This window comes from Lathyrus oleraceus, chromosome 7 (assembly GCF_024323335.1).
Source record: "Lathyrus oleraceus cultivar Zhongwan6 chromosome 7, CAAS_Psat_ZW6_1.0, whole genome shotgun sequence".
NCBI classification, from domain to species: domain Eukaryota; kingdom Viridiplantae; phylum Streptophyta; class Magnoliopsida; order Fabales; family Fabaceae; genus Lathyrus; species Lathyrus oleraceus.
The window spans coordinates 161,561,574-161,581,974 of record NC_066585.1 but is presented as its reverse complement, the minus strand read 5'-3'; the positions used below and the strand labels follow the sequence as shown (position 1 = coordinate 161,581,974).

Genomic DNA, 20,401 nt, shown 5'->3' with positions numbered 1-20,401 from the left:
TTATAAATTAAATCAAACAGACAACTTATAAATAGATAAGAGTACAATGTATATGAAACAAAATGCAAGAATGCTTATACGCCTTGTTATTAGAGTTCTAATTTTAAAAATATTCAAATTTTTAAAAAATACAATTATAATAATTAAAAAATATATATTAAAAATATAATTATATATTAATTAAAAATAAATTTAATTATAATTATTGAGTTTTGATCGCTCTTGATTTTTTGTATGTATTGAATTTTTATACTAATATTTCTTTTAATTATTAAGCTTTTTTAATAACATTTTATCTTTTTTATTAATATTTATGAAAAAATTTCAAAATTTCAAAATTTAAGACCTCTAAAATTTGGAGCCCAGCACATACTGCACTTGCGGAGGACGGACTCTCCCCCTAAACTCTAAATTTTAAAAAAATATTATAAAATGGAAGAAAAAAACTCAAGAGAACTCAAATATAAAGGGGTTCCACTTCCATAAATAATGACGGATCTTGAATTTATTTGGAAGCAAATAATTGAAAATTGGGATAACACAATTTATTTAATTTATTATTTAATTTAATAAAAGAAGAAGCAAAAACGATCATTAACACTATTTTCCCCCACTAGTTCACCAAGTCCACACGGATATGCACCTGTTCTTGTCTTCCTTCTAGCTTTTTTCCCACTGTTGATTCTTTTTATTTTACAACATTGAGATGGTGGATCATATTGTACATTAAAACAGCTTCATTAAGCTCTCCTTTAAAACCCAGAGCAAGGAAAACGAGATAAACCGGCATGTTAATCTTCCTTAAGCATATATCAAACTGCAACACAAAAAGGGGGAAATCACACTAGATTAGAATCCGAAAAGGGTGTAGAAGAATATGTAAATATCAACTACTAGAATATATAGGAAAAGATGTTTAATTATTAAAAATATGGATCCTCCATTATTAAAAATATGATACACCAACTAATTACTAAAAATAGATCCTCTCATATGGTTTTAATCATGTGAAAATTGTGTTCATTGCTCTCTCTCTCTCTTCATGATAAAAAAAAGTCTCACATTAGACATGAAAATGTTCTCCCGATTCAAAGTTATGTTGTAATAGTTGAGTTAAACCCAATCCGAATTCTAAGAAGGGAATAGAGTTGGCGTCTGTACTTTTCAATCTGGCCACACACAGATTTGAACGGGGAAAAAGGAATTGCTTTAATGTGAAATAAATAACTCATCAAACACAAAACATTTGGCTATTCCACTAACCAAAATTAGTTCAAAAATACTCATCGTGCAAAACTAGATTTCAAAAATCTTTCACGGACAAATTTCAATTTAAACTATCATTCAAACATACAAAGTCAAATCACTAAAACTGTGTGGACAACCACAAAGTTTCAGGGTTAACATCTCATAAAAAATGGATCAAGTTTAAACTAAATAGCAATACATTCTTTTTCTACGACAAAAGCATTGATTCTGTAATAGTTACCAATATATCATCCTTAAAACTTCAATGAATAAATCACAATGGGCTATAACTTACTAACACTCTTGCTTGCAAACCTTCTTAACGTGTAACAATTGTAACATTAGGTGTGTTTTGTTCTACTGTGATAACAATTGATTTTAAATGAATTGATTAAGTAAAATTGATTCTTTATTAAGTGTATGTTTGATTTAATTTTTGGAAGAGTCAAAAAGCAATTCTAAAAGTGTAGAATTGATTTTGGAATGATTTTGAGATATTTGGTTCTTCTAAAGTAAAATTGATTCTGCTTCCATAATGGATTTTACTTTGAAGCTAGAATTTGTAAGTTTTAAGTTTAAACGTAATTTTTACCTTGAAATTTAATGTTTTGAATAAAGCTATCCAAACATAAATCATTTTACATTCAACTCACTGTTAACCGGAATCAATTCACTTAAAATCAATTTTTATATTTGAATATGTTCATATAAAGTGTTTTGAAGAATAAACTTAAGGTTAAAAATCAATTAAAGAGACAATCAATTTTACAAGTTGAAATCAATTCTACACTTCTAATCTAAAATCACTGCCCCTCCTTTAAAAGTGGAATCACTAAAATAGCACCATCATTCTTCAATCATCAATTTCAAACTTCTTAATATTCATTCAATCATCAACATTTTCAAGCATGAGTGATAAAAGACAATGTTAGCATCTAAAGAGAGAGAGAGACATAGCCAGTTCCTTACCTTTGAATGTGACTCTCATCTTGAGAGAGGCTTCTGCAACAATACAGTCAAGTAAAGCTCCCCATTCTTGACACCACCAGCATCAGTCTTATTCCCGGTCGCCCACTTCACCTTCTTGTAGCCTAATTTCCCAATCAAAGGCGCATAAACTTTCTCAAGATCCACACCCTTACTGAAAAAATGATCCAACCACAAATACCCTCCACCTCTCAACACTCTATCAACATCAAACAACAAAAACTCCAACATTGTCGCCGGTATCCACCTGTTCACCGCCCGCCCACACCGAACAATATCCACAACACCGTCGAAAATCGGCAACCTCTGCTGCAACGGCACATGAAGCGGCACAAGCCCCCTCAACGCAACAGCCTCACTGTAAGGTGCCACAACATTCATCGTGGTTGTCACCACAGTAACATTCCGGAGTTTCATCGCAGCGGCGAATGATCCTGTACCTCCGCCGACGTCGAGGCCGAGACGGAGAACCGATTTCGCCGATTTCGCGATCTGGAGAAGCTGTTGAACGGGTAGATCCAAGTCGGAAGTGTAAGTGGTGAACTTGGAAGTTTCACGAGAGGGTTGGAATCCGAGATTAGGGTTTTGGCGGTTAAGACAATCGAAGGATTTGCATGAGTAACGATCCCAAATGACAGAGGAATCAGGGAGAGAAGAGGGGAAAGGGTTATGAGGAAACGAACTCGACGGAGTTTGTTTCTTCGGCGTCGGAGAGAAACAACGACGGCGAGGGAGTGGGTGACAGCCGCGAAGAATTAACGATTCCGCGAGTTCGGAATCGGAAGGACAAAGAGAGAAGGGTGTGTATGTCATGTACTTGTGAAGAAGATCGGGGTGATTGTGACAGGATGAAGCAATTGGAGAGAGGTGTGAGTATAGCAATAGATCTGAAGGGATTGAGGATTTGGTGTTGGGATTGGGGTTGGTGTCTTGGAGGCGCGTGAGGTGGTTAATGGTGGCGCGTATGGTGTGAAGTTGACGGAGGAGTTCGTCGGGGATTTGTGGAAGTGGTTTAGGGGAGGATTTGGGAGATTGGAGTGTTGTTGAGAGGTGGTAGAGTGAGAGAATGTTGGTGGCTACCATTGCTATTAGGAGAAGAAGATTCAGAGTCATGGTACTGAATGTGAAACCCATTTTTGGCTTGGTTTCTTCTTCTGCTAAGCTCAGACTCAGAGTGTGTGTAACTCACTCACACTGTGTTGTGTTGTGTTTGACTTGTTTTGTTTAGTTTAATTGGGATTTGGGAAGCTAAATATGATGATTTTAAGATTAACAAGTGGGGTTTGTGCAGTGACTAATTGGAATTAAGAGTGTATTAATTTCATGTGATTGAGTGTCACTTGGAGTAGTTGTATAGTGTCAGAGCTAATCTATCCTGGTGGTGCTAACATTTATGATCTGTGATTCTAAGCTCTTTGGTTGTGGGACCAACATGGGTTAAAGTGTTTATTACTCCACTGTTTTGATGTAAATCTAAATTTAGAATTTATGGATGCTTCTGTATTTTGAACCATGAAAACAAAAGAATTGGGTTTTCAGCTATTTAGCATGTACAGTAACGTGTCTTGATGCATTTCTTTTAAGTTGTGAATTTTGTAACTTAAAAACAACAGGATGCACGTGAATTTGGTCAACATGGATTTGTTTGGAGCGTTTAATCTTCATTTGGTTTACAGTATTTATTTGTGCTGTGTTTCGGAACTTTAGACTAATGGTAGACTCGACTAAGATAAATCTCAACGGTGTTTGAAGGAAGCGTGTTAAGTGGTAACTTGCAAGTAAGAATCAAAGTTATTACAAATAACTCTATCCGTATTTTATCAGTCATAATAAATTTGACATATTATGTCATTAATGTGTTTATTTTGCGTGAAATATTAAATTGTACCTGAGTATAAATATATTTAATATTAATTTTTCATATTTTAAAATAAAGTTTAAGTGTAATTTTAGTTCTCTATTCTTAAAAATAAGTTTTGATTATTTAATGTCAAAGCTATTTTTGTCTTTAATTTTTTTATTTTTTATTTTGATCTCAACTCTAATTTAGGGTTAATTTTATTGACGCTTTACTATTAAGGTAGACAAATTAATGATAACCAAATTGTCTTTAAAATATTATATGGACATAACAATTTAGCAAAATTGTATAAGGATTAAATTTGTCTATAATAACTATCAACTTATCATTTTAGTCTTTGATACCATTTTCGTATTCCATAAAGAGTTATCACATTTCATATAGATTTTTTTTAAAATAACCACTTTTTAAATTTAAATATTAAAATAATTAATTTTTTAAATTAATTATCAAAATAACTACATTTCATTATTGATGCATCAGTTGAACTGACGCATCTAATTACCATTCAAATGAGGCGCCTAAGCATTTGGTGCATGCTTGCAATGCTAATGGACTTAGGTGCCCATGCATACCTTGATGCCACATGCATTGGTGCATACATACATTACATGAGTGTATGCGTCAATGCATGTGACGCGTGTACTTTTTTTTTAACTTTAAATTTTATAATTATAATAATTAAATTAAATACTTAAATTAAAAGTTATATTATATTACAAAGTAAAATTACATAAAATTGACAAGAAAATTAATGATTTGTCCGATTGAAACACCTCTTGTTCCACATCCAGGTGTGTTAGCCTGTCTTCGAGGTCTCCCATGATTTTCCTGAGGTGTTTGGGATCTTTGAGTGCTGACATGATGCAATGGTGGCTGGTGTGAAGGTCCGGTGGAAGGTCCAGCGGTATTTGATAGATTTATCATCATTTGTCCCCAATAGCTTGGGGATTATCGTCAACGGCGCTTCCATAATTGAGTTTGGTGTCCATTAGGTCATTGTGATTGGGTGGATTGTGGACGGTATGGTTGCCCAAATTAGGACATTGAATCGTTTTGGAAACAAAGCAATGGTTTTTGTGGTGTACTAAAGTCTAACAATGATTGGGTGTTATGGCGATGGGATGTTTGGGTGTTCATTGGTGGGGGGTTACGATGGCATGACGTTGAATCATATGAACCATCTAGGTTATAGACTGTTGTGGTGGTTGCGTATGGTTGTTGGTGGTTAGGGTTTGATTTCTGGTTTTAAGTTTGGGTGTGTGGCATGAATTTAGTGTTTGGTGGTTAGGTGTATATGTTAGGGTAATGGTGTAAGTTGGTCGTTGGATTTGGGTGGGTTGACATTGTTCTTAGACGGGGATTTTTTGTTGGGCGTATGATGACGAAGCTCGTTGGCGTGGATCAATCAATTACCTTGGCTCATACACAAATTGTGGCGTTATAACCGACCTAAACCATGCCATATAATGTTGAGTTGGTCTAGCACCATGTATGATTGGTTCATTTAAGATATGTTATCGTCGATTTCTCCAATGACGAGACGTCTCTTTTGCGAAGTCTCTCCAATCGAAATAATCCCATTTATGAACATCTCTTGCAGGTATTGAGTGTTACCGACATTGAGTGTTGCAGATGTTGAGTGTTGTGAGTTGCTGCAATATTTATATATGAGATAGGTTGGCAAGTTGCAGTATGTAAAGCATGGGGAGTAGGCGCCAAAGCTAAGGGTGCATGCATGGTAGTAAGCATCAAAGCTAAGGGCGCATGCATGTGTTTAAGCATGCATGAGAGTAGGCACCAAAGCTAAGGGTGCATGGCTTGTGTTATGCGCCATTGATAAGGGTGTCTGCTTTGGATTATTAGGGCAGAAGCATCTTTGTAGGCGCATGCCTTGCCTTGTTAGGACAGAGAATCATGTAGGCGCATGCCTTGCCTTGTCTTGTCTCTATATGGAATCCTGTAGATTCTTTACGTGAACAGTACACTTGCCTCTACTGCCTTCACCATCTACCTTATTTAACTGCATGCTAATATGTGATCAATGCATTCACCATTAAACACTAAACTTACATTTTAAAAAAATGTCTTCATCGCCATATTACATGATCACTGCTCATACCGATGGTGAAATATTTGAGCATCACTTATTCGGTTTTTGTTTTCGCAACACAAAAGTAACTCAGTTTATAATAAATCGACGATCAAATTTTTCATATTTGAAATAAAGAATAGAAAAGAAATTGCAGTGTAGTCAGGTGGGACAAATCATCTATAAAAATCCAGTGTGGTTTGTAGACAACCAAGTAAAGTTTTATCAGTTGAAGATTCGAGATGATGACGATGTTGAGCACATGTTTGTCAGACATGAACAGTCTAGGTACAATGATATAGAGTTATATATATTAACACAACAACATCAAGTGTCTCAGTTTGTTGATTCGTCACAAGTATTTTGTGAAATTGATGATGACGAACATGTTGAAGTCAATGTTATTAACGAGGAAGAAGAAGAAGCTGAATTATTAGTTGATTCAATGGTGAACGATGAAGAAGAAGAGAAATCATTACCATTTAGTCGTGTATATTGTTCACCTCAACACATGACAAGCTTGAATTTTGGTGCAGATGAACCTGTTGGATAAATAAATCCAGCGTCACCCTTAGGGATTCGAATGGGCTTAACATCCCAACCCATGGCGCTTAGAGGGAGCTTACAAACCTCGATTTAGGTGCAGCCTGTCGCATCCTGCGAAAAAACAACCGGCGAGCCTAAAAATAAAAACACACAGAGCCGCCACTGCGCGTTATTTATCCCCAGATAGGGAAAGGAAACGCTCAGAGAAACCTGGAAAGACATGGTCTCGCGACCAGAGAGAAAAGGTTCGGGAGTCGGTTACGCGAGGGGAAGGTATTAGCACCCCTCACGTCCTAGGTACTCCTAGGGATCCACGTCCTAGAATAAAGAAAAGGTTGCTAAACATCACACACACACACAGGGAACGCAGGTGGGGTTAAGAGGAACGGGCTCGATAAGGCGTCGCACCTTATGCCTACATATCTTGTCTGGAACAAGAATCAGAGCCACTGTAGTTCGGCTTACGCACGCCAAACAACACAAAACATACAAACAAGCAAGGGTGGCAAACATGGAGCCCGACAACCACTGGATGGAATTACGTCGGCATCCGAACCAAAACACACTCAAAGGGGCAAACGTGGAGCCCGACAGCCAATCACTGGGCTTACGTCGGCATCCGAGCCAAAACAAACAATCAGATAACAAGTTAACACACGCAAAAAAGAAAAAAGGTTGCCCGGAGTGGTCTCGCACGACCACCTGCCTACATACCTCGTCTGGAACGAGGATCAGGGCGATGTAGTTCCCCTGAAAGGGACTGAATTGCTAACCAGAAACCGGGGAAAAATACACAACTAGGGAGCTGAGACTCGAGCCTAATGTTGTCATGCATCGTTAACCCTAAGTTCGGTTTTCTATCCTACTTGCATAAGCAAACTAACCTAACCAGGAAAGAAGCTAGCACACAAGCATACAATCATATCATACATCAAATGAGAACAGGCATCTCAAACAAGCATGTCAATCAGATATTCACATAGCACCCACTATAATCAAACAAGGGGGCTCAATCAATCAGGTTTGACTGCCTAAGCAATCGTCTGTACAGGCTGGGTTTGCTCTTAACCTTGCCATTACGAGGCTAAGGTGAAGCAGATGAAAGGATGAAGTGAGGATGAGACCTCACAGCTCTTATCCCTAACCAGGGAGAGCTGACAAATGAGCATGGGTCCAGGATAGGGGAACCCTTCTATACTCGATGACTCTGACACAATGTGCACTGCACAGATCTTGGGGTTTTGATCTCAATGCTACAACCACGTAATGGGAGCAAGGAGAAGACTCAACTGAATAGTGGGGGGTAGGCTGCATACCCCTACCTTCCACCAATTGCCTTATTTAAAGGACTTTCACCTGCTTGGGCTTAAAAATAAACATACACAATCATTGCCTCTTAAGGAGGACTTCAGACAATTTGCCCGGCCCGGTAACAGCCGGGTCTCCAGACTACATGAAGTAAGAAGGTTATACCTCAAATGCAAGTTGCTTAAGCAAAGCAAAGCAATAGTTCACAAGGAACTGAGCAACTAAAGTACCTGGAAACAATCAAACTCAGTCAGTATTCAGACAGACAAATTGTACAGCAAACAATCAAACAATTTAAACAATACAACACAAAGCAAGCTCAAGGCTTAAGCCCAAGCTCCAACACCTACAAAACAATGTTATGTTAGTGTACAAACATCCACAACATCAATTAAAATCAACTTGTATCATTCTCCATGTACATTATGCTTTTGATCCTGAAAAACCAAGCAAATATTAGCAACTAGACCACTAGGCCAAGCCTAGGGTCCCAAAGCAAGAAAAAAGTTAAAACAGCAAGGTATCCACCATCCAACATCAAATTAACATCAAACAAGAGCAAACATCCTTGGTCTCATGTTTATATCATCCATCAAGTTCAATTCATGCACAAAACAATCCATATTGGTTCAAATGAAGCACCAAATATACAAACAGAAGTATTGCATTCAAAGCCATGCCAAAACACATCAAAAAAATCTCAAATTAAATACACCTAAACAGGGGTCAATCAAGGTCTACCATGTCAAATTTGAGCTCAATTGGGCAAATGAAACCATGTCAATGAAAATCGACAAAAACAGACACAATTATATGCTCCAATTCACACCATCAATGCATACATCCAATTCAAAAATTCATATCTCATTGAAAACAAAAAAGAAATGGATGAGACAAAAACAGGGAGGTCCTAACATGTGTCTAGTTCATGCATATCAAATTTCATGGCCATACAATACAACATGAGCATTTCCCAATCATTCTACCAACCTAGGTCATATGAACTTGCACATTCAATCACCAGAAATGAAAAATCATGATCAATTAGAAAATACAACATAAAATTCCACAAAAATTCAACAAGCATCCTAACATGTCAACCAAACACCATGCAAAATTTCATTCAATTCTAACATGCATAGGTCATCCAATTAAATTCAACAAGTTGACATCAAGAGGTGTGACATAAATTGTCACACCTAAGTTCCAGAATTTGCTGCTCTCTAACCAGGTATCAAAAATTCATGAAATTTACATATAAATAATCCTCAATGAGTCAAGAACCCCCACAAAAATTTTCAGCCATTTATTTTATGATATGAGCATTTCATGGATCAATTACCAAAATGTATCAAAAATGGACATACATGAGAAAACCCTAGGCAATTTATTTTTCTACACGTGAAAAAAATATTAAAAATCACCATAAAAAACTACACATCACAAGGAGAATAATGCAAAAAGTCTCATCAAATTTGGACAAAAAATGAAGAACTTATGAATTTTTGAAGTTTGGAAAACAATGCATATGGAAATTGTAGGAAAAAATAAAATGGATTTTAAGTTTGAAAACATGCTGCAGGTGATACGCGTATGGCGCACAGTGATACGCGTATGGCCAGTGGTGGCTCAGTGATACGCGTATGGCGCATAGTGATACGCGTATGACGCACAGTGATACGCGTATGGCGCATAGTGATACGCGTATGGCCAGCGGTGGTTTCCACCATCTTCTTCGCGAAGACGGCGGAGCTGTGTTCAGAAAATTTTCCAGAATTTTGAGATGCATACATCAACAGAAAGCTCTTTCAATGTAGATTACAGATCAATCAATATCTAAACCTAACAATCCATGGATTAAGAGATCCGAGCAAAAACATTTTAACATGTCAAACTTTAAGCAAGCATAACTCATTCATTTTTTATCCATTTCACACGAATTTTATATCAGATTAATCAGCATGAAAAACTCTATCTAAACATGTTAATGGAATTAAGAATTGAGAGATTCGAAAACTGAACCTCTTGAAGAGCAGTCCCTAAATGTGCACGATCCAAGGCTTTAAACGATCCAAATCAGCTCCTGAGATGATAACTTGAAGCTTTATGTGTGAATTGAAGCTTGAAACGAACTAGATCTTGATTAATTTTCCACTTCCATCTTCATGAGTTTGCTTGAAATGTACACAAATTTTGCTCGAATTTGATGATCCAATGCTTGATTCTGCATCCACTACACTCAATAAACCAGAATATGGAAGAAAAATGCTATGCTATGTGGAGAATTTTCAAGTTTTGATTGAGAGAAAATTTGGAGGGAAAAAGTTTCAAGATCCAAAAATGGTGAAAAAATGATTAACCTCCCAAATTCTGTTATGATTAGAGTATATATATGCTCTACTAATCACTCTCTAATCACACTTAAGCCAAATGTTAATGAAATGAATGAATTAGGGAGTGTTTTGGCAAATTGAGTTTTCACCCTATGCATGAAAATGCATGGTGAATAGTGCATGAATTTTCCTTCAAATTTACTCAAAAATATGTTTTGAAACAAGTTTCAAATGATGTTTGTAAGCCAATGCAAGTGAAATTATGTGTAAACCATGAACATTTCTCAAAATCACTTTTTCCCTCCACTTTTTAAAATTAAATCACTTGAAAAATGGACTTTTTATGTGACGAGTTTTCATGAAATGTGATGATGGATTATGATAGTACATGTCAAATGGAGTTTGCTCAAAAAAAGAACCACATGAATTGGCTTCGTGAATCAAGAGTTATGCCACTTTGAAATTCAACTTTTTTGTGCTTAGATCAATCCATAACTTGCCAACCACAAATGAGAAATTCATGTTCTTGGACTTTTTGGAAAGGTGAGAGCAAGATCTACAACTTTCATGTTGGACAAATTTTCATTTGAAGCTTCCTTGGACACGTAATTTTGAGGAGGAAAACTTTCCATTTTTGGCAGTTTTCAATTACAAGTCACTTTCTATTTTTGGCAGTTTTTGTCCTGACTTGATTTTCTTCAGTTTTAAGCTTTGAGATGTCATTCAACACTTGTTCCAACATGAATGAAATGTATCCAACTCATTTCCACCTCCAAATCCATCAGATCATGTACAGTTGACCACAATTGACTTTTTCATCTGACAGATGAATCTGGCAATGCACAGATCAATCTGAGCCCCAATCTTCAACTGAAATGGCTCAAGGATGAAACCCTTGCCTCAACAAGCTCAATACAATCATGAAATGATCCTCATATCCATTGTAGACCCCATCTCCATGCCATGCCCTGATTGGCCCAATGCAACTGATTAGGGTTGACCAGTAGTCAAAACCCTAATCTCAAGGAATCTTCTTCCATCTTCTGATGACATCCAACCATGATGATGATGATGTATCATTTCAAACAAGATGAAGACCAATATCCTTGGAAATCATGAAACCCTAATTCACAATCCAATCCTCAGATGGCCAGGATCAGTCAGTAAACCCTAGGCTTGCACTTGACTTCCTCCTCTTCTGATCAAGACTTGGGAGTATGACTTGCACAATGTAACCATATGATATGCAATATGCAATGCCTAATGACCTAAAATGATATGCAAATATGTTAATGCTAGTCCCAAGAGAGGAGGACAAATTTTGAGGTGTTACAGCTGCCCTTATTCAATCCACTGTGAACCTGTCGATACGAATAGCCTCGGCTTTCGGATGATCAGGATGAGGAATGATTGAATACCAAGAACAGACGAACAATTTGCACTCTGATGGGATAATGATTAACAACGCCTGTCGGCATCGGCGAAGAAACAATCTCGAAAAACGTCGACCTGGATACCAAAATAAATGGTAACACAGGGATAACCATGGTCTGAACACCACCCATCCACTCGGGATTATCAATCTCTTCCCTTTTTTATGCTTTTCTTGAACCCCGAAATTTTCTTATCCTTTTTTCATTTTCTTGAACCCCGAAATTTTCTTATCCTTTTTTCATTTTCTTGAACCCCGAAATTTTTCTTTCGCGCAAACGATCCTCAGATCTCTGCATTTGAATCCCGAAAAATGCCTCAGTACTCCTTCTTTGCCAAAATAATGAACCCCATCTCCAGTTTGAACCCCAGTCGCCTGACGATAACTCTCGATCGCCAGAGTGAACCCCGTTCTCCAGAAAATGTCGCAACATCTCCCTTTCTCCGTTTGAACCCCAGGAAAATGCCTCAGCATATCCTTTTCTCCATTTGAACCCCAGGAAAATGCCTCAGCATACCCTTTTCTCCAATCTCTCGTGATAATTCCGCTGGCAACGTCGGAAATAACACCAAACCACTCTGAGGGCGACATGTCAGAGGGTAAACCTTCATAAAGAAGGTAGCATGTGTATCCCTTCCTCAGAAGACACCTATAACAACCTCCATCGGCCTCAGCCAGAGTCTAAGGTGACACATGAACAGAAGATAATCCTAAGGACCTCATCCTGGATATAATCTTCAACTCTATCTCCATTTGAACCCCAGAAAATGCCTCAGCATCTCTTTTCTCCGATTGAACCCCGAAAATTGCGCTGATCACGTAACGTCCTTTGATTTCATCTCCATCTCTGCTCGACGGAAACATTTCCTCCAATATCGCACTATTGGGGAACCTTGCTGCTCTGCCGTTCTGATGCTAGACTCCTCAGAGTAACACCTTCACCCTCAGGCGAAATAAGAACTCCAAGCGGTAACCACGGCTTGAATCGCGCTGAACGCATCACCTTTCCATCTCTGTCCGATGGAAGAAGTCTTTTCCAGTGTCGTACCACTGGGACAATACCTTTGATCAAATCATGAGGCTAAACTCCTCGGAGCAACACCTTCATGTTTCGGCCAAACCACCTCTCAAACGGTAACCACGGTTCGGGACTAGCTTATGCTTACAATGATGCATGATTGATTTTTCTGCGTAATGCTCCATAAACATGGAAATGCTACGCGATTATTCATTTTTACATGCAATATGCTATGCTATCTTTTCATGATGAATGTATAAAAAGCATCCCCCTCAAGGGACTCCTCTGGGGAACACGAGACTCTCTGCTGAGAAATTCGTCAATGCTCCGATTTCCACCCTGCTGGGGAATAGCACTGCTGCTGGGAAACATCAACCCTTGCTGGGGAAGGAACTCATTTGCACCCAATCCGCTCGAGAAACTGCTGGGGATAAGCACCACCAACACTCTGTGGGGATACTCCAATCTTGACTTGCCAAGGATATCCATCCTGACTCCGCTTCGGGAAAACCCTCACAGATATCTGTCGACTTCACTGGGGAAATGCTCACAGATACTCTGTCAGGGGAATAGCAACCTCCAGGCTCAACTGGGGAAACATCAATACATCACCTGCTGGAGATAACCACCTGACCCTGCTAGGGAATGCATACTACTCCGCTGGGGACAATCCATGCAATCCATAGGTAGAATCAACTCGGCTGGGGATGCAGAAATCTGTCCGCTACGGGAACTCGTTCAATCTACTGGTAGGATGAACACTGCTGGAGAAATATTTCTTTGAAAAAGACCCGCTCCACTCGGGGAATAGCAACCTTCTGGCCTGGCTGCTGAGGAAACACCATTGCAAACCTACCGGGGATAACCATCCTGACTCGGCTGGAGAGGTCACAGACCTTGGATTTGCTGGGGAGCTAGCTCCCTAAACTCCGCTTGGGGCCTAGCTGGGAAATGAGAAAAGTTGGCACAGAACACCCGTCGACTCATCGAACCACGGTATCTGCCTCCAATACTCATATCAGCTTTCCACTTTTGGGGAATTTCCAGACTCGTCTGGACCTTTTCTGCTCCATCATCTTGTATTCCAAGTCGCTCCGCGCCCGACGAGAGACGTGCTCCTGGGATTTACACATAAATTTCAGTTTTCCGACTTTGAAGAGTCTTCTTGATTAATTTCAAGGGTCGTCGGACGTCTCGACATCTCTCCGTCGTCCCTCCATTCTCATTCGTTTCTGATCGGACTCTACGGGGAATCTCTACAAACTTTCAAATCTTTTGACTTTGAAGAGTCTTCTTAATTATCATCAAGGATCGTCGTACGTCTCAACGTCACTTCGTCGTTTTTTCATTCATTCATCCCTGAGCGAACTCTCTGGGGATTTCTCTTGTCAAAGCTTCCACATCACAACCTGCAAGTGAGTGAAGAATATCTAACAGTTCCTGCAAAACAGACCGTCAGATAAAACCGTGCCCCAGGCGTGTCAAGATTTCAACACTTGGGTCATTCAACCTTCCAAATAAGATTTCAAGCTCCAATCTTATAAACATGCGTTGGAAGGGAACCTGTATGTTTTAAAATGCAAAATTCTTTATCAAAAATAATCAGATGTTCTTGCAATCAAAGCGGTAATGAAAAGCAAAAACAAAATTATTTGACTGAATGTGCATTTTATTGATTGAAAAAGTGTGGCTCAAATGAGCAATACAAAAGGAAGCAATTCCTGAAAAGAGGTAATTGCGCTCAAAAGGAAAAATCTATCCTAATGGCAATGTGAAACCCGTGATCTCATCGAGTTCCAACTCGGTTACACCCCATATGTCCTCAGACTCTCCATGCTTTCTGCCTTCTGAACAAGACGATTCCAACTGATCCCTACCGGGTATTATCCATGATGCTTTAACCAAAGCGCAAACGATCATGCTAGACACAGTTGTTCGTTTCAATCCCTCTTTTGCCTGGACCGCCCTTTCGGGTTTTCAGTCCACCGGGATACCCATTTTTGCCCAAGTCGCCTCCTCAGGTTTTCGACTTGCCGGGTGTATATTTTCATTTTTATCCCTAATTTTTGCCCGAACCTTTCTTTCTGTCTTTGGTTCGCCGGGATGCCCATTTTTGCCTGGACTATTTTGTTCTTTTCGTCCAGCGGGTCAATTATACGAAGTATTTTTTAACTGCGTCCGCATTCACAGGGGATGGAAAATCCTCGCCATCCATGGTCGTTAACAACAAGGCTCCACCAGAGAAAACCTTCTTGACCACGAATGGACCTTCATAATTCGGCGTCCATTTGCCCCTTCGATCGTTTTGAGGAGGAAGGATCCTTTTCAGCACCATATCACCTACGTGATATACCCGAGGTCGCACCTTCTTGTCAAAAGCACGCTTCATTCGTTGCTGATACAACTGCCCATGACAGATGGCTGCTAGCCTCTTTTCCTCTATCAGGCTCAACTCTTCATATCGGGTCCTTACCCATTCAGCCTCTTGCAGTTTCACGTCCATCAGGACTCTTAAAGAGGGAATCTGAACCTCAACAGGTAACACAGCCTCCATCCCATATACCAACGAGAAAGGAGTTGCCCCAGTAGATGTACGTACCGACGTTCGATACCCATGCAACGCAAACGGCAACATCTCATGCCAATCTTTGTAGGTTACCACCATTTTCTGCACAATCTTCTTAATATTCTTGTTGGCTGCCTCAACCGCCCCATTCATCTTCGGACGATAGGGAGAAGAATTGTGATGCTCAATTTTGAATTCCCGGCACAACTCTGCCATCATCTTATTATTCAAATTAGAACCATTATCAGTAATGATTCTCTCGGGAACCCCGTATCGGCAAATGATGTCTCTCTTAAGAAATCTGGCTACAACCTGCTTCGTCACATTCGTATAAGAAGCTGTTTCTACCCACTTGGTGAAGTAATCAATAGCCACTAATATGAACCTGTGCCCATTCGAAGCTGTAGGCTCAATCTTCCCGATCATATCAATGCCCCACATAGCAAACGGCCACGGAGACGACATCAAGCTCAACGGATTTGGAGGCACGTGCACCTTATCAGCATAAATCTGGCATTTATGGCACTTCCGCACGAAATTAAAACATTGGGCCTCCATTGTCATCCAGTAATAACCTGCTCTCAGCAGCTTCTTCACCATCGCATTCCCACTGGCATGGGTACCGAACGATCCCTCATGAACCTCTTTCATCAATTGGCTTGCTTCTGCATCATCCACACATCTGAGCAAGACCCAATCAAAATTCCTCTTGTACAAAACTCCATCCTTATTCAGGTAGAACACCATGGCTAACCTCCGCAGAGTCTTTCGATCTTTCTTTGACGCCCCCTCAGGATATTCTTGCGTCTCAAGATAGCGCTTGATATCATAATACCACGGCTTCTCATCATCAGGTGCTGTATCAACAGCAAACACATAAGCCGGTCTATCCAGACGACCCACTTCCACACTGGGGAACTGATTCCATCTCTGCACCTTAATCAAGGCGGCTAGAGTAGCCAAAGCATCTGCCAAAGGATTCTCCTCTCTGGGCACGTGATGCATCTTCACCTTGGTGAAAAACGTCAACAATCTCCTCGTATAATCTCGATACGGAACCAAATGAGATTGATGCGTATACCATTTCCCGTTAACCTGATTCACAACTAGAGCTGAATCTCCATATATAACAAGGTTCTTGATCCTCAAATCAATCGCCTCTTCAATACCCAAGATACAAGCTTCATATTCAGCTACGTTGTTGGTACACTCAAATGTTAGCCGGGCAGCAAAAGGAATATGGGATCCTTTCGGCGTAACCAAAACAGCACCAACACCGCTTCCGTTCACGTTAACGGCCCCATCAAACATCAGAATCCATTCGGATTCAGGGTCAGGCCCCTCCTCCGGGATCGGTTCCTCGCAATCTTTCAATTTGAGAAACATGATGTCCTCATCAGGGAATTCAAACTTCATCGGTTGATAATCATCAATGGGTTGCTGGGCGAGGTAATCAGACAATACACTCCCCTTTATCGCTTTCTGAGAGGTATACTGTATATCATATTCAGTCAAAATCATTTGCCACCTCGCAACCCTTCCGGTCAATGCTGGCTTTTCAAAAATGTACTTGATCGGATCCATCTTGGAAATCAACAAAGTGGTATGAACCAGCATGTACTGCCTTAGTCGGCGAGCAGCCCAGACCAAAGCACAGCAAGTTTTCTCGAGCAGTGAATATCTTGTTTCACAGTCGGTAAACTTTTTGCTAAGGTAGTATATGGCATGCTCTTTTCGACCAGACTCGTCATGCTGCCCCAATACACACCCCATAGACCCCTCGAGGACTGTCATGTACAGAATTAACGGTCTTCCCTCCACAGGAGGCATCAGAATCGGAGGCTCCTGCAAATACTCTTTGATCTTTTCAAATGCCGCTTGGCAATCATCATTCCACCTGACCGTTTGGTCTTTTCTCAACAATTTGAAAATCGGTTCGCACGTGGCCGTTAGATGAGATATGAACCGTGAAATGTAGTTCAATCTACCTAAGAAACCACGAACCTCTTTCTCTGTTCTCGGTTCAGGCATTTCTTTTATCGCTTTTACTTTTGCAGGATCAACCTCGATTCCTTTCTCGCTTACGATAAACCCCAGCAATTTACCGGACCGCACTCCGAATGTGCACTTGTTCGGATTCAACCTCAGTCTGAACTGTCTCAACCGGTCGAACAACTTGGCCAAATCTACCAAATGCCCCTCTTCTGTCTGGGACTTCGCTATCATGTCATCAACATAGCATTCAATTTCATGATGAATCATATCATGAAACAAAGTCACCATGGCCCTCTGATAAGTAGCACCGGCGTTCTTGAGACCGAATGGCATCACCTTGTAACAAAAGGTACCCCACGGTGTGATGAACGTTGTTTTCTCCATATCATCTGGCGACATTTTGATTTGATTATAGCCAGAAAAGCCATCCATGAAGGAAAACACCGAGAATTGAGCTGTATTATCTACCAACACATCAATGTGAGGTAAAGGAAAATCATCCTTCGGACTAGCTCTATTCAGATCTCGGTAGTCCACGCACATTCTCACTTTACCATCTTTCTTCGGGACTGGCACAATGTTCGCAACCCATGGCGGATAGTTAGTGACAGCAAGAAAACCAGCATCCCACTGCTTTTGCACTTCTTCCTTAATCTTCATCGCCATGTCAGGTCGAGTTCTGCGCAACTTCTGCTTCACTGGAGGACAATCTGTTCTCAACGGTAGCTTGTGCACAACGATATCGGTATCCAACCCTGGCATATCTTGATAAGACCAGGCAAAGATGTCGACATATTCTTTCAACAATGCCACCATTCTGCTCTTAACACTTCCCTCCAAGGCAGCCCCGATTTTCACTTCTTTCTTGACATCATCAGTACCCAGGTTCACGATCTCAATCTGTTCCTCATGCGGCTGAATGACCTTCTCCTCTTGTTTTAACAACCTGGCCAATTCCCCTGGTAGTTCACAATCTTCTTCGTCTTCTTCTTCAGCAAGATAGATCGGATTGTCAAAATCATATAGAGGTGTAACAGGATTGTTATCAATGAGATCCGGAGAGGAATCGCATCTGCATGAATGTTGATTCATGCATTGCTTTAGAACCGGTGTGACAATTTGAAAAGAAAAATGAAAACATTGCCATTTTTATTTGTTTTTATTTTTAAACTGCAAAAATAAATGAAAAACAGGGAACACCGCTTTTAACTGAAAAACATCCTTTTATTAATGATGCAAAATTCTGCAAATTTAAACATGAGGTGGCCCTTACAATGGACCATTACGTGTCGGGCAACACGCATGGTTTGCATGCAAATAAGAAAGAAAACAAGAAAAATATTACTCTTCGAGGAGAGTGACCCGGATGATTTCTTCGGCCTTCCAGTTCTGGATTTCCATCCCTGGTTCGCACGGCTTTATCCAGTGGTCCATGTCGCAGTCGCTGTCAGAGTCTTCACCCATCATACAGATGTGGTCCGGATCCAGCATTCCGGCGCTTGTGAAGGTTACCGACGCACGACGTCCTCTTCCTCGTCCCGAGCCTCGGCCCGGTTGATATCCAACCCCAAACCTATCCTTCTTCTCAGGAACCTCCATCATTTTGCCCCAACCAGGAGCTTCACCACTCTTGACTACCTCAGCAGCCTGCTTGTAGGAAGCGATGGATGGTTTCTCCTCTTCTTGCTTAGCGAACAAAGCATTCTCCACCTTAACGGTTTCAAATGCCTGGCTAGGCGTTTCCCATATTTCACCATCCATCTCCACGTACTTGAAAGAAGACAGGTGGCTGACAAAGATGTCCTCCTCTCCGCAAACAGTAACGACCTGGCCTCCCCAAACATACTTCAGCTTCTGGTGCAAAGTCGAAGTAACTGCTCCCGCAGCATGAATCCAGGGCCTACCCAACAAACAACTGTAGGCTGGCTGGATGTCCATGACGTAGAAAGTCGACTTGAACACCTCTGGTCCGATCTTCACCGGCAATTCAACTTCCCCGAACACGGCCCTTTTAGACCCATCAAATGCCCGCACAATCAGATCAGTCGGGGTCAAAATCAGCCCATCACAATTAAGCTTTGCCAAGGCTTTCTTGGGCAACACATTCAATGAGGAGCCGGTATCAACCAGCACATGCGAAAGCACGGCTCCTTTGCACTCCATTGCAATGTGTAAAGCCCGGTTATGATTCCTTCCATCTACGGTCAAATCCATATCAGTAAAGCCCAACCCATGGCTAGCATGCACGTTGGATACGACCGTCTCTAACTGGTTGATTGTGATCTCTTGAGGCACATAAGCTTTCTTCAATATTTTCAACAAAGCTTCCCTATGACCCTCAGAACTCAACAGCAGTGAAAGAATCGAGATCTTAGAAGGAGTCTGCTGCAAGTGATCAACCAGCTTGTATTCTGACTTCTTGATGATCCTCAAGAACTCCTCAGCCTCATCATCAAATTTATTATCCGACCCCGCAGGCGCCGGTGTCATCACAGGAGTACTACCATTATCCACCACAGCCTTTCCCTTTGCCCTGGCTAAAGCCTCGGCCTTTTCTCTTTTATCTTTTTCTTCCTCCCCCCTCCTCAATGCGTCGGGAGCAAACAACCTACCGCTGCGAGTGAAACCGCTGGGACCGGCATTATCCACCTTTAGCACGGTGGTTTCACTAGCGGATTGTTCCTCCAACCTCTCGCCATTACAATATACCTCCCCACCATAATGCCAAGGTACGGCATCATCTTTGTCATATGGAATTGGCCCAGGTACCGTGATGGTAACTGGGGCCTCCTCCACCAGATTTGACAAATCCACCGGATCATAGTATATAGTTATGGTGGAGACCTCTTCACTCTTTCCTTCAGCCTTCTCAATCACAATATTCCCTGCGTCCATCAGACCCTGGACATGCTTCCTCAGAAGCTCACAACCATTTGCAGAAATAGTGCACTCAGCACAATCAGATCCGCAGCCCGGATATACCCCATTCCTCAACAACTGCCTTTTGACCTCAAT

General features: G+C 40.7%; 1 protein-coding gene across 1 annotated transcript; it reads right to left on the bottom strand.

The window, feature by feature from the left end:
* Positions 1-457: 457 nt before the first annotated feature.
* Positions 458-3,702, bottom strand: LOC127101175 (probable methyltransferase At1g29790). Its single transcript, XM_051038514.1, has 2 exons — positions 2,218-3,702; positions 458-817 (listed from the first exon to the last, which is right to left on the bottom strand). The coding sequence occupies exon 1, from the start codon at positions 3,367-3,369 to the stop codon at positions 2,233-2,235; it is 1,137 nt and encodes a 378-aa protein (XP_050894471.1). The 5' UTR covers positions 3,370-3,702; the 3' UTR covers positions 458-817; positions 2,218-2,232.
* Between the last annotated feature and the right edge of the window lie 16,699 nt (positions 3,703-20,401).

Excerpts from the sequence above, each read along its gene's own strand:
- LOC127101175 (XM_051038514.1), bottom strand. The coding sequence starts at position 3,369 with ATGGGTTTCACATTCAGTACCATGACTCTGAATCTTCTTCTCCTAATA.